This window comes from Puntigrus tetrazona, chromosome 6 (assembly GCF_018831695.1).
Source record: "Puntigrus tetrazona isolate hp1 chromosome 6, ASM1883169v1, whole genome shotgun sequence".
In the NCBI taxonomy this organism is placed as follows: domain Eukaryota; kingdom Metazoa; phylum Chordata; class Actinopteri; order Cypriniformes; family Cyprinidae; genus Puntigrus; species Puntigrus tetrazona.
Genome location: NC_056704.1, coordinates 10,373,988 through 10,394,713, shown reverse-complemented (window position 1 = coordinate 10,394,713; position 20,726 = coordinate 10,373,988). Strand labels below are relative to the sequence as shown.

Here is a 20,726-nt window from a genome sequence, read left to right as displayed (position 1 = left end):
TGCATTAGATACTTCAATGTTACCCATAAGATAAATAGGTTGAACAGACAGAATAAACCCTTCGACGGCCGAAGGACTCAGACAAGACAGTTTTTTGTAAAAATACAGTCGTGGTGTTAGAATCTAAACCAGTGGTTCCCAACCAGTGTGCCGCGGCACTAAGGGGTGCCGTGAGATCTTTTGAGGGTGCCGCCAAAATTTCAACAAATTTTTTTTAATAAGGCAGAATCGGTGTAAACAGTATTCTCATATCATCTAGGACTAGGTATAAGGTGTTGTTGCATGCAAACTCTCGAAATGAAACAAATAAATAAATAATAATAAAAAAGCTATGGAGATTTTAAATATCTATTTCCTTATAAGGGTACCGGGAACTTTTAAAAGGCTTTCCAAGGGTGCCTCAAACAAGAAAAGGTTGGGAACCACTGATCTAAACGTTCACAAAAGCAGTTAGCTGTCTGGCGCCGCCCCAGTGGCGAATCTGCCGAAGTGCAGCACTAATCTCGTCTAATGGGCGTGTACAGGAGCGCGGATTCAGCACCGAGACACCGATGACCTGAGCGGGAGTCTCTCTTTGTGACTTGATGACAATAACCTGTCCGATATAGTTTGGGAAAGGCCGTGAGCAGACGCTTCAGAGTGCTCGAGATGACGACCACCACCACTTACCAAGGCATGGACCCGACCGCGAGGAACAGCTCCAGGTGCTCATAGATGTCTGTCGAAAGATCACGCTCGGGAGAACGGCAGATTATAGACTTTATTTAAATGATAGTCTATAGACCTTGTCTGGGGTGTAATATTACTGACAAAAGACAAATTTACTCTCTGGTAACACCATACCGGCGCTAAAAACGGGTGGCGATGCCGATGAGAAATGAGCACCATCTTGGGTACAAATACTGCGTTTTGGGATAAAACGGTACGCTCTAGCTCTAAAGCAAAAGTTTATTGGATTTTGAAGGCACCCTTTAGCATCATTTTCCGGTTTATAAAATGCCTGTTTTTTTGTGTTTTTGTAGCGTAGTAACATGTGCATCCCTCCAACAGTGGTTATCTAGACATCTTTCTGAGGGATGCCACGAGCGCGTGCTGCATCAGAGCCGTCACCGTCGCTTTTCAAGTCAGCTAAATGTGTTCTAAGGCGCATGAATTCCGTTCACACGGCCCCGGTTGGCTGCAGCATCCCCAAACGGAAACGCATAATTAATGGCATAATTGATGAGCGATTAATGCAGCGGTTTTTTTAATGCATTATGTAAGTCGCTTGTAAATCCAGTCCCTGTCCAGGTTTTCAGAGTACGGGAGGATGCTCGAGCGCGCGCGCGTGTGTGTGTGTGTGTGTATTTTGGTTGGGTGGGGTTCGGTTGGTGTAGTAAATGATTTTCTTCCTGTTGTATCCGCCTTATCTTTTCATTAAGAGAATGATCTAATGACGTTCAGCTTTTATCTGTCGTCACCGTTTATCTGTCGATTTATTCCAGCTCGCTGTTTCAGCTTATAGTTCACTAAGGCTTTATTGGTATGAAGGGTATGAGGAATATTTAAATTAATTATTTGATTAATAAGCTAATGAAGGTAATTAAACATAATACAGGTACATGAGGAATTAGGGTATATTAAATGATATAGCCTGTCAGGCCTTTTCTGCACAATTATATTTAGATTAAAAGATGGTTAACCCTCACCCAAACTAATCTTATTTTCTTTCTGCTAAAGCCACATTTTTTCCCCTTAAGTGTGCACTCAGTAGCTAATAATGTTTCTCAGCATTCTACTTGGAAGGAGATTAAACAGACCCTCGAGAATTATATGAATAAAAATGAATAATATGACGCTTACGTGAGGAGACTCGAGTATATTTTATAAAAATAATAATAATAGAATAATTGTAAAAACATTTTTTTTATTTACCCTTCATCGGTCAAGCTGACAGGGAATGAACAATAGGCTAAATCATCAACAGAAGCAATGAACGTTAGAAAAGTTAGAAAGTTAGAAAAGTTCGATTTTCGACAACATATTTTCTCTTCTTATTTTTTTCTCCAGAGTGCTGCGTCCACCAGGTGGAGGTTCAAACATCTGCTTTGGGGCGGATGAAGAGAAACCCGTGAAAAAAAACAAAATGGCATCTAGTATATTTGCCGAACCTGAGGACCCTCATGCCCATCGAAGGAACAATCCACCAGGTGCTCTAGAATAGAATTAGGTTAGCTAAAATGAGAGGAAAATGATGAGAAATATCTAGATGATTGTACTTACTGCTTCATATCTCGTACTTTCTCAGGGATAAACCACAGGTGATATTGAGAAACCAAATGCAGTTTCAGTTCCACATCTAAGAACTTGCTGATTCAAAAAACTGCTTACAATGCTGAATTTATGCTAATTTTATGTATTTTTATGTACATTTTGTAACACGGTTGCCATGTAAGATAAGAATTCCAGATCCTTCAAGTGTTTTTATAAAAACTCTACCTGACAATAACATTTGTGTGTATTTTATGCATATCAATGAACAAAATACAAGTTATAGCCTGAACATCTGGGTATGCACTATATTGTTTATAACATCAATACACAGGAACTTTCATTTGTTTTTAAGGTGGAATGCCTACAGGTGTGTTGTGTGGAGAGCCATCCGCCCCTCTCAGAAGATGTACTGCTCCAGCAGCCAACCAAAGCAACACCACAGTTGAAGATACTGTACCCGTGGTAAGATATTGAGACAGTTTCATTCTATAATCTTGGATGTACTTTCCTATTTACTTTTTTATTATTATTGCTATTTTCTGCACAGAATGGTCAGGAAGATTCCGTCACTGTTGGCACCGTTGGTGAGTGTTCTGACATAAACATTTTTAATGAAAAAGTGCAGTGCAGTGATTTTTTCATGATGAAGAAGCACGGCTAGTTCAGGTTGCAAAATGTCCAAGAATAATAATATTAATTAAAATGTTTAGAAATAAATATTTCATTATTCCATTATATTTGCGATAAAAAAAACGAATTAAATATATCATTATTTAAAAATATTAATTATGATGTGTACGCACATGTTATCATGAATGTACACTTTTAAGAACTCGCATGTGTTCTTGATGTTTTAAATATTTAAAAAAAAAATGTGATTTTCATTTTTATAGACTATCAACCTTTAGGCGTCATACGCTTTGTAAGACTTTGTAAATAGAATCATACACTACCTGACTTTAAAGCTGTTACATGAAATACATGAAAACAGTTATATTGTGTCCTGAAATCAGCTGAAAATATCATATTTGATATCCTCCGAATGGACTCAAATTCTAACACTAATAAATGGAGTCTGTGACCATCGTACAATAAGACATTTTCTATGAAATCTGACTATAGGCATCTAGTTTTAATAGAATTTTATTATATATATATATATATATATATATATATATATATATATATATATATATATATATATATATATATATCAGAGCAAAAGTAGTGTATTCCAGTCTTAAATCTGCCCCAATGTTTGTTTTTTAAATCTAATAATTCATTCAGATTTCTTTTTCTTTTAATATCCACAGATAGCACAGAAGAGCCTGAACCTATCCGGGAGCAGGATGACACACCAGCTCCGACTTGCCTTTCCGCAACAGAGCAGCCTACAGCTTCTGGCCGTAGAAACCCACCTGGAGGCAAATCCTCTCTTATCTTAGGTTAAAGATTTGCCTCAATTAAGGATAAGGTCTGGGCCTATGAAACGAGCATCTCAGAGTAAACGTGCTGTTCTGTGGTCAGTATCCATCCTCTGCATAACCGTATTCATAAAAAGACATAAGCCACAAAGAACAGATTAAGGTCAGGACAGTTTAGACAGAGAAGCGTGCCACAAATCTCTGAGCTGTGATTTGTTCAAAGAATATCGGTCGCTCAGTCTCGCCTCGACTAAGATCAGACCCTTAAGGAACAACAGATCCCGGGTGGGCACTGCTACTCTCAGATACTGCAAACCATAGGCCAAAACATGCCGTTAAAGTCCAGTCCAGTCAAGTTTTTATTTTTATTTTTTATTACTGTCATCGATTGCCTATGAAATGTCTCCCTACGCAGTGTTTGTCTTACTTTTTTTTTGTGTGTGTTATGTTTGTGTCAGCACTTTATGAACTGTGGTGCCCAATTTGTGGTGCCTCGGACCTGCTGGTTAAAACACAAGGTTTGAATAATTCCATGTCTCGTCCATTAATGAAAAAAAAAGAAAAAAAAAAAGTGAAACATTAGTAGATGTAAAGAAAAAAGTATGAATCTTGAAAAGCATATTTAGTACAAAAACACAATCATAAGAGTTAACAGAGCAACAAACGTAAGGGTGAGATGAAACATTACCTTCTAGTCACAGGTGCATGTGAGCAAGCTGTTATTTACTTGTGTTTGTTTAAAAAAAAGCAAAGTTATGAAAATGTACAAAAATACAAAACAACAGCCACAGTGTACAGTCATCGTGTCTGATCGCTCATCAAGCAGTCCACATTCAACAAAAGCAGTTAAAGTTCTTGTTGCCTTGTTATTTTTGACGTATGCCAAAAAGGTGCTGTATTATTCATTGACTCCTTGGAGGAAGTGTGTAACAGAGTCTGTTCATTTTTTATGTACATGAGCTTTTCTCAGATTAAAAAAAAATGAGTAAATTCCTTTTGAGCGTTTTCGTGAGAACAGAAACATTACTATTATCCAACATAATGCCTTATCAGTTTTTTACAGTCTACTTATCCACAATACATGACCAGAAGCTTAGACATAACAGTAAGTCATAGTGAAAGTGAAAGCAGATCAAAGTCACACTGCTTTAGCCCTCAAGTCTACAGGTGGCAGTAATGTCCTCTTTTAGGCCATTGGACTTTAAACAAGGCTTTGTTGTTTACTTGCTCTGTAGCTACTTTCACATTGCAGTCTGTAGAAGGAACTACTGTTACCACACTCGAGATCTTTCCACTAAGAATGCGCTACGCTGCCTCTAGATTCGGCTATTTGTTCCAGTTGTAATACGTGATTTCTAAGCATATGTTGTTGTTAGTAGATTAATCTGACCTTGAAAGAGTGTATTTAGGCACATAGCTCACTTGTGAATCACATATAGCTAGCCCTTGATAATAAAAATAAATGATTAAATAATGAGATAGTTCCATAAGATAATGTGCCACTGTTGTAATGCGTCTTATGTAATGATGTCAATGTACTTTTGTACTTTTACTCTTTTATCAATGCAAGGAAGACAGGGAGCAATTAAAGTGGTTTTATTAACAAAAGAACACACGACAGTAATGAACAACTTTTAGTTTCTCTTTTCATAATATAAGAGGAGCTTTGAAGAGGAAGGTTCTGATGTTGTGGCAGAAAACTGGGGCCACTGGTCATTGTTTCCAAACTCTCCACATTCAGAAGTTCTTTGTTTCTCCTTTCAATTGCCTTATCTTTAGTGAGAATGAGGGATTTGCCAGTTGGTACCTGTCAGATCCAGCGTTTGATTGGCTGATGCTGTCGGAGGCGGCCCCACTCTGGCATGAGCTCTATTTCCATAGATCAAAGGAATACATTAGTAAAATCTGACTCGACCAAGAGAGGGAAGTTCCCTGAAAACTACAAAACTTGACATTATAAACAAGAGTTAAAATGACTAGTGCGTTAATGTACAATGATATATTGCATACTGTTTTTACTCCATGTGGTTTAAGAAAATAACTCCCAACGAAGATCACAGCGGAACAGTCATGCAAACGCAACAAAATGTTTTGTTAATAAATGATTCGCGTTCAATTCGAGTAAATGCTTCGTTCTTAATGAATCAGCCATCTGAATAAATAGTTTGAAGGCTTCCACGATTCATTAATTTAAATCAGTAACTGAAGATGCTGCCACTACTGGCGGTTCAGTCTTACAGTAGTCTATCATTTACCAACATTTCATATAAATATGAATATAACTACATGTATATTAAAATACAGAGCTCACATAAATGTAAATGTCATAAATGCATCTGAATGCTGCTCCAGTGTCTTGTTTCTTCTGCAGTGCAAAGATCGATTTTATAGATACTGATTTCATATGATTGGTAGCAGCCCTATATTATCTTATTATATTAAGTGAAATTATTAATAAAATGTAAGAATTTGTTATGAAAGAATAGGCACGCATTTAATATGATATGGGGAAAATGCCCTTTAAATAGGTCAGGTTACTAATTTGACATTTTAGATCAGTATTAAGTCAGATAAAATTGAATTTGGAGAAGCTAGTCAATTTGAAAAACAACTAGACACAGTGACCGGGGCGCCCTGGATACTATGTGAAGCACAACAAGTGTATTGTTAGGAACATTTGTTTAAACAAATCAATCGCCTCACTGGGACATTTGACTGGACATCCCATTTTGACATTATGAATAAAATACTGCTTGTAATCATAATGCAATAGAGAGGTCTGTGGAAAGTAAATCTGATCCACAGTGGTGCTAGCTCAAACGAAAGCAAAGGCTCACTCGTTTCCAAAACCTGTTTGACAAGAGATTCAGTGTTTACTTGACATTTAACCAATTTAAGCACAGGCATGTCTGATGGTATCACTGCAAGACAGACACCATACAACACATCCTTCCATATGATCCACATGAGTCTCTTTAAACCTTAGAACTGTACAGTTATTATTATTGCAGTATTACAGTACAGTTAGAATTATTGTACAGATTCTATTACTGAATTATATATGTCATTTTCGTTTTTAATATATAGGCCTATTGAATTATTGAACTCTGACCTCCTAACTCAACTCCATTCCAGAAACTGTAATCAATATTCCATGATATTCCAATAGAGACCTATTTTTTCTTCAGGCATGACATGGGCACTGTAATATAATGTACATGTAGCAGACTCATTGTGAGTTTACATGGAGGCATACTAAGTAATAAATTGTGATTTTAAATAATTTCTTTGACTACTTTGTACATACCAGTAAAATGACGTAATTAAAACATAATCATTAAAGTAGAAGTACCCACAAAGCTATTTAATTACAGTAATGTGCGCGGTTGTGCCTCCACCACTATACAGAACAGAGATTAAACTGATTAAACTACCTGTGAACTAAAAGGAGGCAATCCTGCTAGACAGTCAAAACAGCCAGAATTATTACAAAGTGCATTTTAAGAAACATGAAAATGTACGCTCTTTATGTAGTTACACCGAAGTAACCTTTTACTTAATTAAAATTCATTACAGGCACTTAATATTGGAAGTACGCTACAGGCGCACATTTACTATCCACTGGGACTCATGTCCTAGTTTCAGAGCCTTTTCTTTGCCTTTTCCTCTTTCCCTCTGTCAAGACATGTCACATGAGTCATGACACGAGACAATACTGGCAGAACGAGAATGAATGTAAACAACATCAATGGAAACTTTGTAATAATGAAACTGAATTTTAAAAGTCAAGCATAACCCATGAATGAAAGATCACCAAGATAAATGAAACACTGAGCTGAAAGTTTGATCAAACAGCTTTACCTGTATTAATATTTAATTTATATTATAATAATTGGTGGACTTTTCTAGTGTCAAAATGTACTTTTAAGGGTTGCTGAGCCTATATTTGAAATATACAGGCTCATATTACATGATATAACCATACTGCTGTTAAAATTAATTAACAGAAACAGGCACCTGTAAGTTTGCATTTGAACATATCTGCAAAAAAGCTTAAGATTATGTAAAGTATATGTTATCTCTTCACTAAAGAACACAAATACAGCTTTGGATGGTTACTAGGGCCTATTCCAAAAACATTTGCAAGCTTGAATGTCAACCTACAGTAAGAAGTGCTGTTCAGACATGTTACTAGATGACTTATTAAAATATCCTTTAAACAACCTTATTAAATACGTAGTTTAAGATTACATGACGGGTAAACAGGAACTGGCTGGCTCTACAGTTCTATTTAATGACATCCTCACATTACCAGTATTTGTTGTAAATGGATTTATTTATAAATGGATTTATTTTTGTTACATTAAAAAAATTCACATTAAAGACAAAAGGGACTTAAAGTAAGAGCCAAAGCAATGGCAAAAAAAACCCCTCAGAAAAATAAAACAATAATAAAAACATAGTTGTCTCCAAAAATGCAAAATAATTTAATACTGTACTTCAAACAAGCTTGTTTGTTTCTTCATCCATATCCACATTAAATTAAACATTGCATTTCCATTTTCAGTTAACAAGTCTGTTCAACAGCTTCATTCTATAAGTTTTGGCCATAGGCTATTCTTTGTATGTTTTAACATTTTTACAGTCAACAAATGTAAACATAAACATGTTTATTTGTTTTACTTTTGAATAGGCTACTATGTCTTTTGCTTTATCATTTGACTGGACATATCTGTTTGTTGGAATTTATATAAAAAAATGTATTGAAAAAATATGTTTGCTTGTATTTATTAAAATAAAAAAAGTAATGCAATATTTCAGTATTATCACACCGCAAACAATGGACTAATTCAAAGACTGATAGACAGTTTCAAAAGAATAGACCACTCCAAGAGTCCACTCCAAATCATTTCAAAATGTAAAATAAGTTGTGTGCCCGGTTTTGTGACAAATCAGGACATGAATTTGAAGTTAAGTGTCCTCAACAAAACAAGCCAGAGACGACAGCGGCAAGGAACCAAAACCGCATCCATACAGAATGGAGAAAAAAAAACCTTGGGAGAAACCAGACTCAGTTGGGGTCAGTTCTCCTCTGACCGGACGCCCAGCACTTAACTTCCAGTTCAGTTTTAAACACAGCTGTGTCAGATAGTGTAAATGACTTAGCGTGTGTGTGCATCAGGATCTGGTGATCTGTCCATCTAGGTGTTCTGGTCTCTGATGAACATAATCTCTGGGCATTCATTTAATGAAGTATGAGGGGTCTCCAGGACTGGAATTGGGAACCACTGTAATAAATGCTTCTCATGCAGAGATATGTTGTGTGTGTGGCGTAGCCTGCAGTTTTTCTATGTGATGATGGAATATTACTGCATCTACTAGTCTTCTGTTTCATGTATAACATGTAGACATGATAGGCATGTGAGAAAAATATATCATATATTGGTGTTACAAAAATAAATGATGCAACAGATGATAAGCTATTCTCAGTTTTTATTTAAGCTCCATTAGATGAGATTTGGGTTCGGAACATTCTCGCGCATTTGTTGCTGTCAGGAATAATTTTTTAACGGAAGGATTGCATTTAACCAACTTCAACACATATATTTTTAGTGTCAATTTTTTGGTGTGGTAAATCACGGCTAAAGGGCGTTGTATTTCACAATACAGCACTGCCTCTTGTACCTTACTGCTTACATAGATCTCTTTTACGGTCTTCTGTCAGGTAGGGGTCAAACACAAGTTTTTATGAAAAACCCAACTGCTGGACTTACAAAATACAATGAAACAACATAGAAAATACAAAAAGCACAGGGATCAGACTGGGCAAAAAGGAGCACTCAATGCAGAATTCAGTATGGAGATGGAAGTGATTAAAAGCCCACGAGAGTATAATATTAAAAACCATTGTTGATATAAGAGTGTGGGTGTCACAAATGTCAAAGGTCGATCCTCAATTAAAATGTCATCATTGCAGAATTCTTGCAATGAATACATTCCTCTCAGCCCACCGGATGTTCTTTTTGGCTTTAATAGATTCCCATGACCTCGCTAAGAAATGATCCAAAGAATCAAATAACAAATACGTTATTCAACAGGTGTCAAGAGTGCAGTAATCAAAACTATTTCTCTTCTACCATGGAATTACAAGGATATTTAAGAAGATAAATAAGCTTTTTAAAATTAAATTAGACATGTTACCACATATATGTGAGCGCACATTCATTCCTCGTACGCGCAGTCATCAATAGCACTGCATAAGAACACACCACAGTTCAGTCCGGGCTTGTATGCACGAAGTAGACTCTTTCCCTCGCTCCTACGAAGTATTGGTGAATGGCATACTTTTCTACTAACCTCTAAGTCCCAGTTTTGTAATGCTGCCTTGCTCCAGCCAGACTGTGATGGTACCAACCATCGGCTGTCTGATCAAGCTATTTAGACTGTTTAATCAATCAAGAAAAATGCTAAAGCTCTTATAACCATAAGATATTGATGTGTTAAACTGATGTTTAATTCTACTGACGCATTGTCCTAACAGGGCTGTATTAAGTTAAGCCAACAAGGATATTATAGCATAGTTTTGCAGTTTACTTCAAGTGATCAAGTAATGGGAAAAGGGATCATCAGCTCGTTAGGAGAGAGATATTTGAACTGATCAAATGAGCTGATGACGTGTTAAATAAATTAAATAAGAGAGACATGAAAAATGCGCAGTGCAGGGTCCTCAAGAGTAGAAATCCTACACGTGTTATTTGGTTTTACTAAGGACGTTATAAATATATATAATATAAATAAATAATATATATATATATATATATATATATATATATATATATATATATATATATATATATATATATATATATATATATATAACATTTTTTTGGTGTTTTTAAGAAGAACGTCGACAGTATTTAATTAAACAGAATTTTAAAATGGAGTTGTACGTAAAACCATATTTGATTTCGCTTATAGGAGTGGCTAATACAGAAAGTGAAAGTAGCAGCTTACACAAAGCCTGTCCTTCATGGTTCGCTCGGTTGTATTCCTCTCTCCTTGTTCATTTGAAGAGCATTTAGACAGTAAGTTTTCTCTACTGTTTTGGTCTAAATTCGTTTGTGTTATAATTTGGATATTTGTTGGCATTAACTTGTTTACCAGTAACAGTTTAGGCTACCTTAAGGAAAACCGCATATAAACAAAGTCAAATACAGTTTAAATAAAGTAAAAGACAACGGCAGATTTGGACACGTTAATAAAACGTTTATCTCACTCTTATGATTATTTGTCGTGAGCGATGGCTCTTAACATATTTGGTTTAGCTTGGTTTATTAATGCGTTCATACGTGGAATATGTTCAGCTAGCTATGTCTTTATCCCAGAACCTGTTTGTGCGCATGCGTGAAAAACAGAAAAAAACTTTAAACTTTAACACTAAAAAACATAACTCTAGCTCGGCTTACTATTATTTATTCTTTAATACGTAAATACTTTTTTCCCCTCTCATTTCATAACAGCCTTTTCATTTCATAATAGCAATCTTGCATATATGTTACAACACAACACCGTGTTAGTAAAATACAGAATATAGCCTAAATTTAGTAAATGAAGCTGCAGAAAGAGAATTGTTTATGGAGAATGAAAATGCAATGTTTACTGTATGTGTATATGGATGTAAATTAACAAAGAATGTAGGTTGTAAAGTATGTAAGCTACATGTTTAATTTTTTTTTTAAATCAATATCAGCAGTAAGAATCTATCTTTTTTATCTTTCATCTTTAATCAATTACTTATGAACTTATCAGTGACCATTATTATGTGCACATTGTTTTCTGATTAAGAACCATATTCTGGATCATTTTCCATCTGTAATTTTATAGAATGGCTGTTATTTCTTTTTTTGCAATGAAATATCATTGTACATCCAGTGCAAAGTTTTACGATAGGAATTTACAAAGATAGGAAGTAATCTCATATACGTACACACACACACACACACACACACACACACACAGACACACAAACATGCACGCACACAAACGTTATGGTTTATTTTTTACTTTTCATTTCAGAGTAATCATGTCTTCAATGAAGGTTGTGCTTGTAGTATCTCTCTTCCTCCCTGCCGTGAACCCCATGTCAGGTACATGCTTTAATACAGCTGATTAATTGAATATTCTGTTGTTGAGTGTTAAAAGGAACTTTTGGTTTTAAGAAATCGGAGCACAATATAATTTTCACAATAATGTTTGTATTCCTGTTACTAGAGATGATAACTGTTGTGTGTTCCAGGGTCAATACAAGTGAACTGCATTATACTGTTAATTATTTTCTGTAGTTAAAACCTAAATATTCTGTCAACAGAACTTTGTTCCGCTTCCTCTGAAGTACCAAAGTCCAAATCATCTGTTTTGTTCTAATTTTGTTCTCAACAGATTTGTGGAATTTGGAATGCCACCCTAAGCCTGGAATATTTGGTCAGACCACATCTATAAAATGCGTTTTCAAAGACATCGAACATATTCAAATAATTGGAGTTTATTTAAGAAAAACTGATCAGATTAAGCGGGTTTTTACTCAAACAAAGTCAGATTTCTCAGGAGATCAACGCTTTAGCCTTGAAAACATGGCAATGGGTCCATCTCTGCAAATATCTAACACACAGTTTTCAGATGAGGGCAAATATATGTACTGTGTTGAAACGGACTCTGGTCGTAAAGAAATTGAATTTAGCATCAGTGTCACAGGTGAGAGGTTTTTGTTTTGTCATAAAACTATATATATGATCATATATATATATCACATTGCTTTGCAAGAGTTTTGGTACTTATTGTTTTGTTCTTTCTCAATAAAGCAAAGTACAAGGATCCCGTCACAAGCACATGGCCTGAGCATATAACAAATGGAGAAGCGGCCAGCCTTTACTGCAATGCTACTGACGGATACCCCGGAGGTTTTATCCAATGGTTTGACCATTCTGGATCCAACTGGACCATGAATTCGCATCTGACAAAGACCCCCACAGACATCAACGGTGTAAAATCTGTGGCTTTGTCTAGCAAACTGACTTTCAAGTCTATCAATTTGGACCTAGCACCATATAGATGCATCGTCTTTAACGGCAAATTTGAACAAGATGCAGAAAACACACTGGACTTCTCAGCTGCTATAAGTAAGGCTTACTTTTTTTATTATCTCTATAAGTGCTTATTTTACATAGCTAGCAGGTTATTCAACAAAAATGACATAGATGTATGTTAACAAGTATTTACATGATCACATTTCGATATGCATTCTCAGAATGAATGTTGAAACTAAACACATTAAGATTTGTATTATATTTGCACACTTTCACTAGTGTCATTGGAGTCTATGTTTTTCTTTGCAATGCAATTTACAACAGTGCAATTTGACCAGCAGAACAATAGTCTACTAGAGATATCTCAGGTTACTGTGAGTCAACAGATTTCTAAAACGGCACGTTGTACTTAAAGATTATATTTTAGTACATTATGTACTTTTACAACACTGTGAAAGAAACCCTGCGCTTGTGTGAATTGAAAGTATTTTGTTTCTTCCAGGTAATACTAATGAAGAATCTTCCAGATCTAACACAACAAAAATTGTTGCCGGCGTGATGGTCATTGGATCGCTTATCGCTGGCCTGCTGTGTGCTCTGTTGTGTTTCAGAAACAAAAAATATCGTGAGTATACCTTTAACATGTATTCAAAATGGAATACTTTTATTCACTCTTTACTTTATACACGCTTTTCATTGATTATGTACGCAGGAGGGATTTCTGCAAAACACAGGCTTTTCATTTGCTTACTTATTTGGTTGGCTAAGGGGAAGTATGGCTGTGTTTAAATTTAGAAAGAACAAGCCTCAGCAGAGCCTGTATCAGAGAACTCTTGTGTTGCTGAAACACTTCAAATAGCACTTCCTTATGATTTGCTGAACGTAATTCAGACATGGCTGTCATCAATTAGTTTGGGTTAAACTGCAGTCATCTACATGTTGTGAAGTGTTTTCACTTCTCTGTAATTCTTGACTTCGGTTTTGTGAAGTGATATTTTCACTTCTCTACACAGTTTAGTAATGGACAGTTTGCTTAACTAATGCACTGCCAAACTCATGTTAATGGAGTGGTACTGAATCTTTCATACGTCCCAAGAGTTTTGCAGATTTATAAAAGACAGATAAAGTTGTACTGCTTCAGAGCTACAAAAAAAAAAACACAAGCAACTGCAGATTTGTGAAGCGATTATCTGTTGCAACATATAGACATAACTAAATCAAAAACTTGATGGAAAAAATACGGCTAACATATTAATCAATGAAACATGTTACATTTAACATAAAACACAATAAGTCCTAAGGAATTCTGCCCTTTAGGATGTCATAGGGCCATACTCAGTGTAAATAAGTCAGAATGCACAAAATGGCATTAGACTGTAATGAATGAGGGGTCTGAGGCGTGCAGATCCATTCGCAGGCTTTTATTGAGCAAAGGCATGGTCAAAGCAGGCAGACGTCAAAACACAGCAAACAGGAGTATCAAAGGCAAGGCAACAACAGAATCAAAAAACAGGCAGAATGGTGGCGGAGCAGGTGGTGGAGGAGACTGAGGCGGAGGTGGAGAGCCGAAGAGCCAGGGTGACACAGAGGCACTGGAGGGCCAACGCGATGCCGCAGGCTTCGGCGACCGATGCGGAGACGGGGGACGAGAAGGACGCAGTGGAGCCAGAGCGACAGAGGACTAAGGTGGAGCCGGAGGGAAGGAGGAGCCTGACAGAGCCGGAGGGATGGAGGGACGAGGCGAAGCTGGAGGAGAGGAATCCTGAGGCAACAGATGGTCGACGACCGACCAAAGCGGAGCCGGAGAGACGATGGAGCCTGGTGGAGCTGGTGGACTGACGGACCACGGTGGAGAGGAGGGAGCTAGGAGCCTAAGGGAAGCTGACAGGTCTACAAGCCGAGGTGGAGTCCGGGACTCGGAGGCGGGACGGTGAAGCGAGGGATCCTTCACCCACGGCGGCGATGGAGACTGGCAGACCCGTGGCAAGCACGAGATGGTGAGCAGAGGATGAGTTCAGGGGCTGCTGGGATCCATCGACGGCGTGTGGCAAGGGTGGGAGGGTGGGTTAACTTGAGGCACTGGAGGCAGCGCACGAGGCGCAGGGCAGGCAGCCATCTTGTGCAGCGGATCAGGGCAAGCGGCCATCTTGTGCAGCAGTTCAGGGCAGGCGGCCATCGTGTGCAGCGGATCGGGGCAGGCGGCCATCTTGTGCAGCGGATCGGGGCAGGCGGCCATCTTGTGCAGCGGATCGGGGCAGGCGGCCATCTTGTGCAGCAGATCGGGGAAGGCAGCCATCTTGGGCAGAGGCTCTGGCAAGGTGGCAGCCATCTTATGCAGCGGCTCTGGGAAGGCGGCAGCCATCTTGTGAAGGGGCTCAGGGAAGGCGGCCATTACAGGAGTTGATGCGGTGTCCTCTTTCTCCTCTATACCCAGCGTGAAAGCTGACCCCACAGTCACTAAAGCAAACTCCACTAACTGTGCAAGTGAGTCACGTGGATCCTCTCGAACAAGTTGTGTCTTGAGTGGCTGATTTATTCCCTCATGAAAAAACTCAATCAGCAAACAGTCTGGTAAGTCAGAGAGGTAAGCCAGGTCCAGAAATTCCTGGGTATAGTCCTCAAGTGATCGGGTGCCCTGCTTGAGGGTTAGTAGAGATATTGCGAGGCGCCTACCTGGCCATGGATCGAGTGAAAAGCTGCTGGATCCTGGTATGAGGTTGCATTCTGTCATGAATGAGGGGTCTGAGGCGTGCGGATCCATTCGCAGGCTTTTATTGAGCAAAGGCATGGTCAAAGCAGGCAGACGTCAAAACACAGCAAACAGGAGTATCAGAGGCAAGGCAACAACAGAATCAAAAAACAGGCAGAATGGGTCAGGCAGCAAACAATCACAGTATCAAAAGACAGGCAGGGTCAAATCCAAAGAATCTATGACTAGGGAAACACAAGGAATACTAGGAACAACAATCTAACAATAGAACAATGCAACCTGCAGGTGAGGGGCCTGCTACAGTATTTATAGTCCTGGAACAGGAAGTAGTAGCAGAGGAAGCGATCACAGGTCATCCAGACTATTTAAAAATATAGGTTGGACAATTAAAACCGATATAACTTAATATATATAACTTGAAACTTGAAACTTGAAATTTATTCACAGATGATAGACGACCTTCTGCCCAAACTATTACATGTTACATTTGTGTGATTTTTTACATTTATTTATTATTATTATTTTTAATAGTGGTTGGTTAAACATCTATTCTGTAAGACTTTGTTTTGTGTTTCAAGCTCCGTTAGTCGCAAACTGGAACAGTTTCTCTACGGGGATCTTTTCTTTCGCTTTTCCAGCCAGATGTTTTTTTCTGCGACACAATCTGTTTATATTTATCCAAAAGCATTTTGTGGGAAAGTACAGAAACTCCGGGTCATTCTGATACTCTAGAGAAACCTGAAAGTAAAAGTGAGTGCGATAGTAAGAGAGAAAGACGGCTATATCCCTTCGGCTGCTCACAAGGGAATACTGGAGTGAATTATCTGCACAGGTTTCAAGCTAAATCTCCTTCCCAGGCTTGTGCAACCCGTGTGACTGGAAACAACTGCAGCTGTATAGACTGAGCTAATGCATTTCAAAGTTCTTATCTATGATTAATATTTAAAATGTTCTTTTTGAATAGGTTATAACGCAACTTATGCAGACGATCCAGAGAACGTGACAGCAGGTAGGCCCTCAGTTGACATCAAGATCAAAACAATACCACACACTGTTTATTATAGTTAACAGTTTGCTTATTTGTTGGCCTACAAGTTTTTCACTTTCTGTTTTTTTTCTCTCTTTTTTGTACTTAGAAGTTCACACTGAGGACAAACAGCAGCCGTTTGACTGAAATGAAAGTGAAGTCATAATGAAAATGGCAGCTGTTTCAGTAATGACAGACTTATTCAGTCGGCTTCTCTGTACATTTACAATCAAATGTAGGTTTAGACATCGTGCACACTAATAACTGTCAAATTTATTACTATATCAATGTGTAAACAAGGTTCTTGGAGATTTGATGAAAGTTATAGGAATGTTGGTAAAGTGTTTTTTTGGTTTGTTTTCATCAAGTTCGGGGGTTAATGTAAAATTGGTTAAATATGTCAGTGACTTTATAACTGTACCAGCTTATACTAACAATAACAAGCAATATTATTACTGTTTGCTTTTTGTTCTGCTTTCTTGAACATTATTTATGATTTAACAAATGTAGCAAATATAATATACGAACCAAAATCCGAAACAGTTTTGTATCCGTCTAGAAAATCTTTCATCACTAATCATTTTGTCTTTACTCACTGAGAGGTTTTTGATAATATTTTGCAAATCATCTTATTAAGTAAATATTATACAAATATATCTTAATTAAATATAGATTCTGAACTATAAATAAATAAATAGCAAATAATTGAATAAATATTTTGCATGAAATTGTATGTAAATGTGTCGTACTACTGTCATTGTATCACTTGTCAAATATTTTTAAGGATGTGTGTGTTTGTTCTTTCTTTGAAATGAAAGACTGCATTTTTATCATTTGTTTTACTGTAATAAAAACATGATGCAATGTTGTATCTTCCACTGGAAAATGTATAACTTTCTATTTTTACAGTATCACTTTAGACCTAGTTTTTAATGTTTTTCTGTTTTAGGTATGTCAGGCGTGTGGTAAGCAGGAGAGCAAACAACAAAATAAACAATAGAAATGCAGGCAGGCAGGCAGATAAAGAGAAAAATCACACACACCTAAAGACGAGATCGGACAAACGGAACTGAAAACACAGGACTTAAATACTTTACGGAATTATTAATAAACAAGACACAGGTGTAAACGCTGAGACAATTAACTAAAAGTAGGTCGAACGGAACACATGGCACACGACAAAACAATAACAAAATGTGACAAGGTAACATTACAATAAGGTCTCATTTGTTAACCTAACATTAACTAGCAATGAGCAATTCATATTTGTACATTTTTACATATAATTTATTATTATGCATTTATTAGCAAATGTTAATATTACAAAGCAGCATAAATCAGTGCACCCTTTCTCTTAATAAAAAGAGAAATATCGTAATTTTGAGAATAAGTAATTAGGCAATTGGGTAAAATTAAGGGTTGCAGAGATGAGTACACCCTTAATGAAATTCAACATGCGTTCAGCTTGCTCTTTGTTTGTATTTTGTCAGTCCTCATAAAGGCATGTACACTGAATATGCGCACAAATAAAGGATGATTTTCCATTTTACTTTTTTATTTCTGTTCTGTCGCTAGCTTACATTCAAAAAGAAATTTAGATTTTGCAGTGTACCTCGTTGGATTTGTGAAGTTGCACAAGAATAACTTAAGACATGCGATCAATGCAGAAAATTAGATAAAAGTAGCATGTCCTGTTTTAATATTACATGTGTTATAATGATTCACAGATGTGTATTGCATCTGTTCGTCATTGATAAAGCACAACCCACCCACACATTCTGGACTCCACATTCTAGAAATTCAGAAAAGTCAAAAATTATTAATTGTATAATTAATTATGATTAATGTTTAATACATAAAAAAATTGAAAAATGAAAAAAACGTTTTCAACAAAAACACTGAAAAAGATTCAGAATGATAATCAAAATGTAGAGCCCCCAAAATTGACAGTAATTATTACATCTTAAGTTTCGGTGCAGTTTTATGTCTGATGATCATGTTCAATTTTAAATGCTACATGTGGAAGCATCTGGGGCCTCATTTATAACCATACGCACAAATCCAGACCTGAAAGATTAATTTTTTTTTGATTGCAATAATAAACAATCAAGATTATAAAACAAAAATCGGAAAAATATGTATATATAAAGCATCTTATATATGTTTTTGGAATTATTAAAGAAATGTACAAAAGAATAAATACAAAAATAAATCAAATGGGGCACGTGAATAAAAACACAGTAGATTTAGGAGAAAGTAAAGTTCCTTGAGTTCCTCAAGTAAAGTTCATCATTTGTGAGTTCATTAAACTTACTACAGATTTGTGTATTTTACTTGTTTATTTGTACAGGTTACTAATAAAGTTAAGTACTTACAACTTCAGTTAAAATCCGATATACATTCAATCTTAGTACAAGTAACTCAAATAAAAGAGTTCCCTTTACAGGCCTGCTAGTTCACATTACTAGAACAATGTTTGGAAACAATGTTAAATTTCTCAAGTAAGTTGTTCTCACAACTCTTTTAAGTTACTAATACAACGACAGACAACAGATATTGGAACATCACAATGGCATTTATTTGTTCAATAAGAATATTAAGCCATGCCTTCAAAATCAAATACACTGAAAATTGTATATGAAATAATCATGAAAATAATCTGAAATAATCCAAATTAGACTTTAGAATTAGAATTAGAAATTAGAAATTCTTTTATTTCGTTAGTAGGATACTCTAAATTCAGAGCATAAATAAACCCGAAAAGCAGGCACATGGCTCGGGGAACATTTCCCACGTCATCCAACGCAATCACACCTTCCAAAATGACCGCAGTGGATGTGGCGTTTAGATGCATTGAGAAAGGTACCATTTCAGAGTCCTCAGGGATCACCGTGAGTATACCAATTGAAATGCTAGACATCTTGACAAAAGTTGACAAAACAACTTACAAAACATGTGTTGTAAAACTCAGTGGACTCCTCTCCAAGGAGAAGAGGAAGCTCATAGAGGACAGCTGTTCTTCGGCCATTGATGTCAGATTTCTGCAGAATGAAACAACATTGTGAAAAGCATTTAATAGTGCTGCTTGCACAAACCGCACAGAACAAAAACAACAAAACCAACAGCTGAAAAAAACAAAAAAAAACTGGGTGTGTATTAGGAGCTCACATCAATCTGCTGTAGATTGTTCTTAAGTTTACAGCCAATTGCTCCATATAATTTACAAATAATTTATTATATATATATATATATATATATATATATATATATATATATATATATATATATAATAAATATGTATTATATATTAATTCATTATATAGTAGGCTATTACCAGCTTTTTCTAATTGTATTAACTATGAAAGTTTTATTGTGACAATTCTTTGCATCAGATATTTGCAAGTATGAACAGACATTTAGTCCAGTAGGCTAAACTACATTTTGTTAAGCAGAACTGAAAAGGTTTAGTTTAACAACTGGCTCCACTTGAAAGTTCACATAACATAACCTAACCAAGTAAAATTAACAAATTTGCCTAAATCAGTCTAGTTTACTAACATTTCTTACATAGATTCAATGATAACCTTTTACAATTTGCTACAGTATTACATCAGATAGTGAACTATAGATCCCCTGAGGAAAAATTCCACTCATTCTCTATTATTATTATTTTTATATATATATATATATATATATATATATATATATATATATATATATATATATATATATATATATATATATATATATATATATATATAGAGAGGAAGACTTGTACAAACTTGTTAAATCATGTAAAAATGTATGTTAGACCCTATTCCATCTAAACTATTAAAAGATTTACTTCCAGAAGTCATAGATCCTATTTTGAACATTATTAATTCATCATTGTCATTAGGTTATGTTCCCAAAACCTTCAAACTGGCTGTAGTTAAGCCTCTTATTAAGAAACCACATCTTGATCCCAAAGACTAGAAGATCCTAAAGATCCCAAAGGTGGTATCCTCACAGATATATTCATTCTTAGAGAAAAATGGTATCTGCAAGGATTTCCAATCATGATTCAGACCATACCATAGTACTGAGACTGCTCGAGTGAAATATGGAGTACCTCAAGGCTCAGTACTAGGGCTGGGTCTTTTCACACTATACATGTTACCTCTGGGAGATATTATCAGGAGTCATGGTGTTAGCTTTCACTGCTATGCTGATGATGCTCAGCTCTATAT

The 20,726-nt window shown here is 36.3% G+C and overlaps 2 protein-coding genes across 2 annotated transcripts; both read left to right on the top strand.

The window, feature by feature from the left end:
• The first annotated feature begins 497 nt into the window (after nucleotides 1-497).
• On the top strand, nucleotides 498-4,667 carry jpt1a (Jupiter microtubule associated homolog 1a). The gene is made up of 5 exons (XM_043241196.1): nucleotides 498-704; nucleotides 2,050-2,189; nucleotides 2,606-2,715; nucleotides 2,801-2,837; nucleotides 3,567-4,667. The coding sequence occupies exons 1-5, from the start codon at nucleotides 649-651 to the stop codon at nucleotides 3,701-3,703; spliced, it is 480 nt and encodes a 159-aa protein (XP_043097131.1). The 5' UTR covers nucleotides 498-648; the 3' UTR covers nucleotides 3,704-4,667.
• A 5,963-nt stretch (nucleotides 4,668-10,630) lies between these two features.
• Nucleotides 10,631-17,383, top strand: zgc:174863 (uncharacterized protein LOC100136852 homolog). The gene is made up of 7 exons (XM_043242153.1): nucleotides 10,631-10,762; nucleotides 11,754-11,824; nucleotides 12,117-12,428; nucleotides 12,536-12,853; nucleotides 13,263-13,385; nucleotides 16,435-16,479; nucleotides 16,607-17,383. Exons 2-7 carry the CDS (start codon nucleotides 11,761-11,763, stop codon nucleotides 16,642-16,644), a joined length of 900 nt encoding a protein of 299 aa, XP_043098088.1. The 5' UTR covers nucleotides 10,631-10,762; nucleotides 11,754-11,760; the 3' UTR covers nucleotides 16,645-17,383.
• Nucleotides 17,384-20,726: the final 3,343 nt, after the last annotated feature.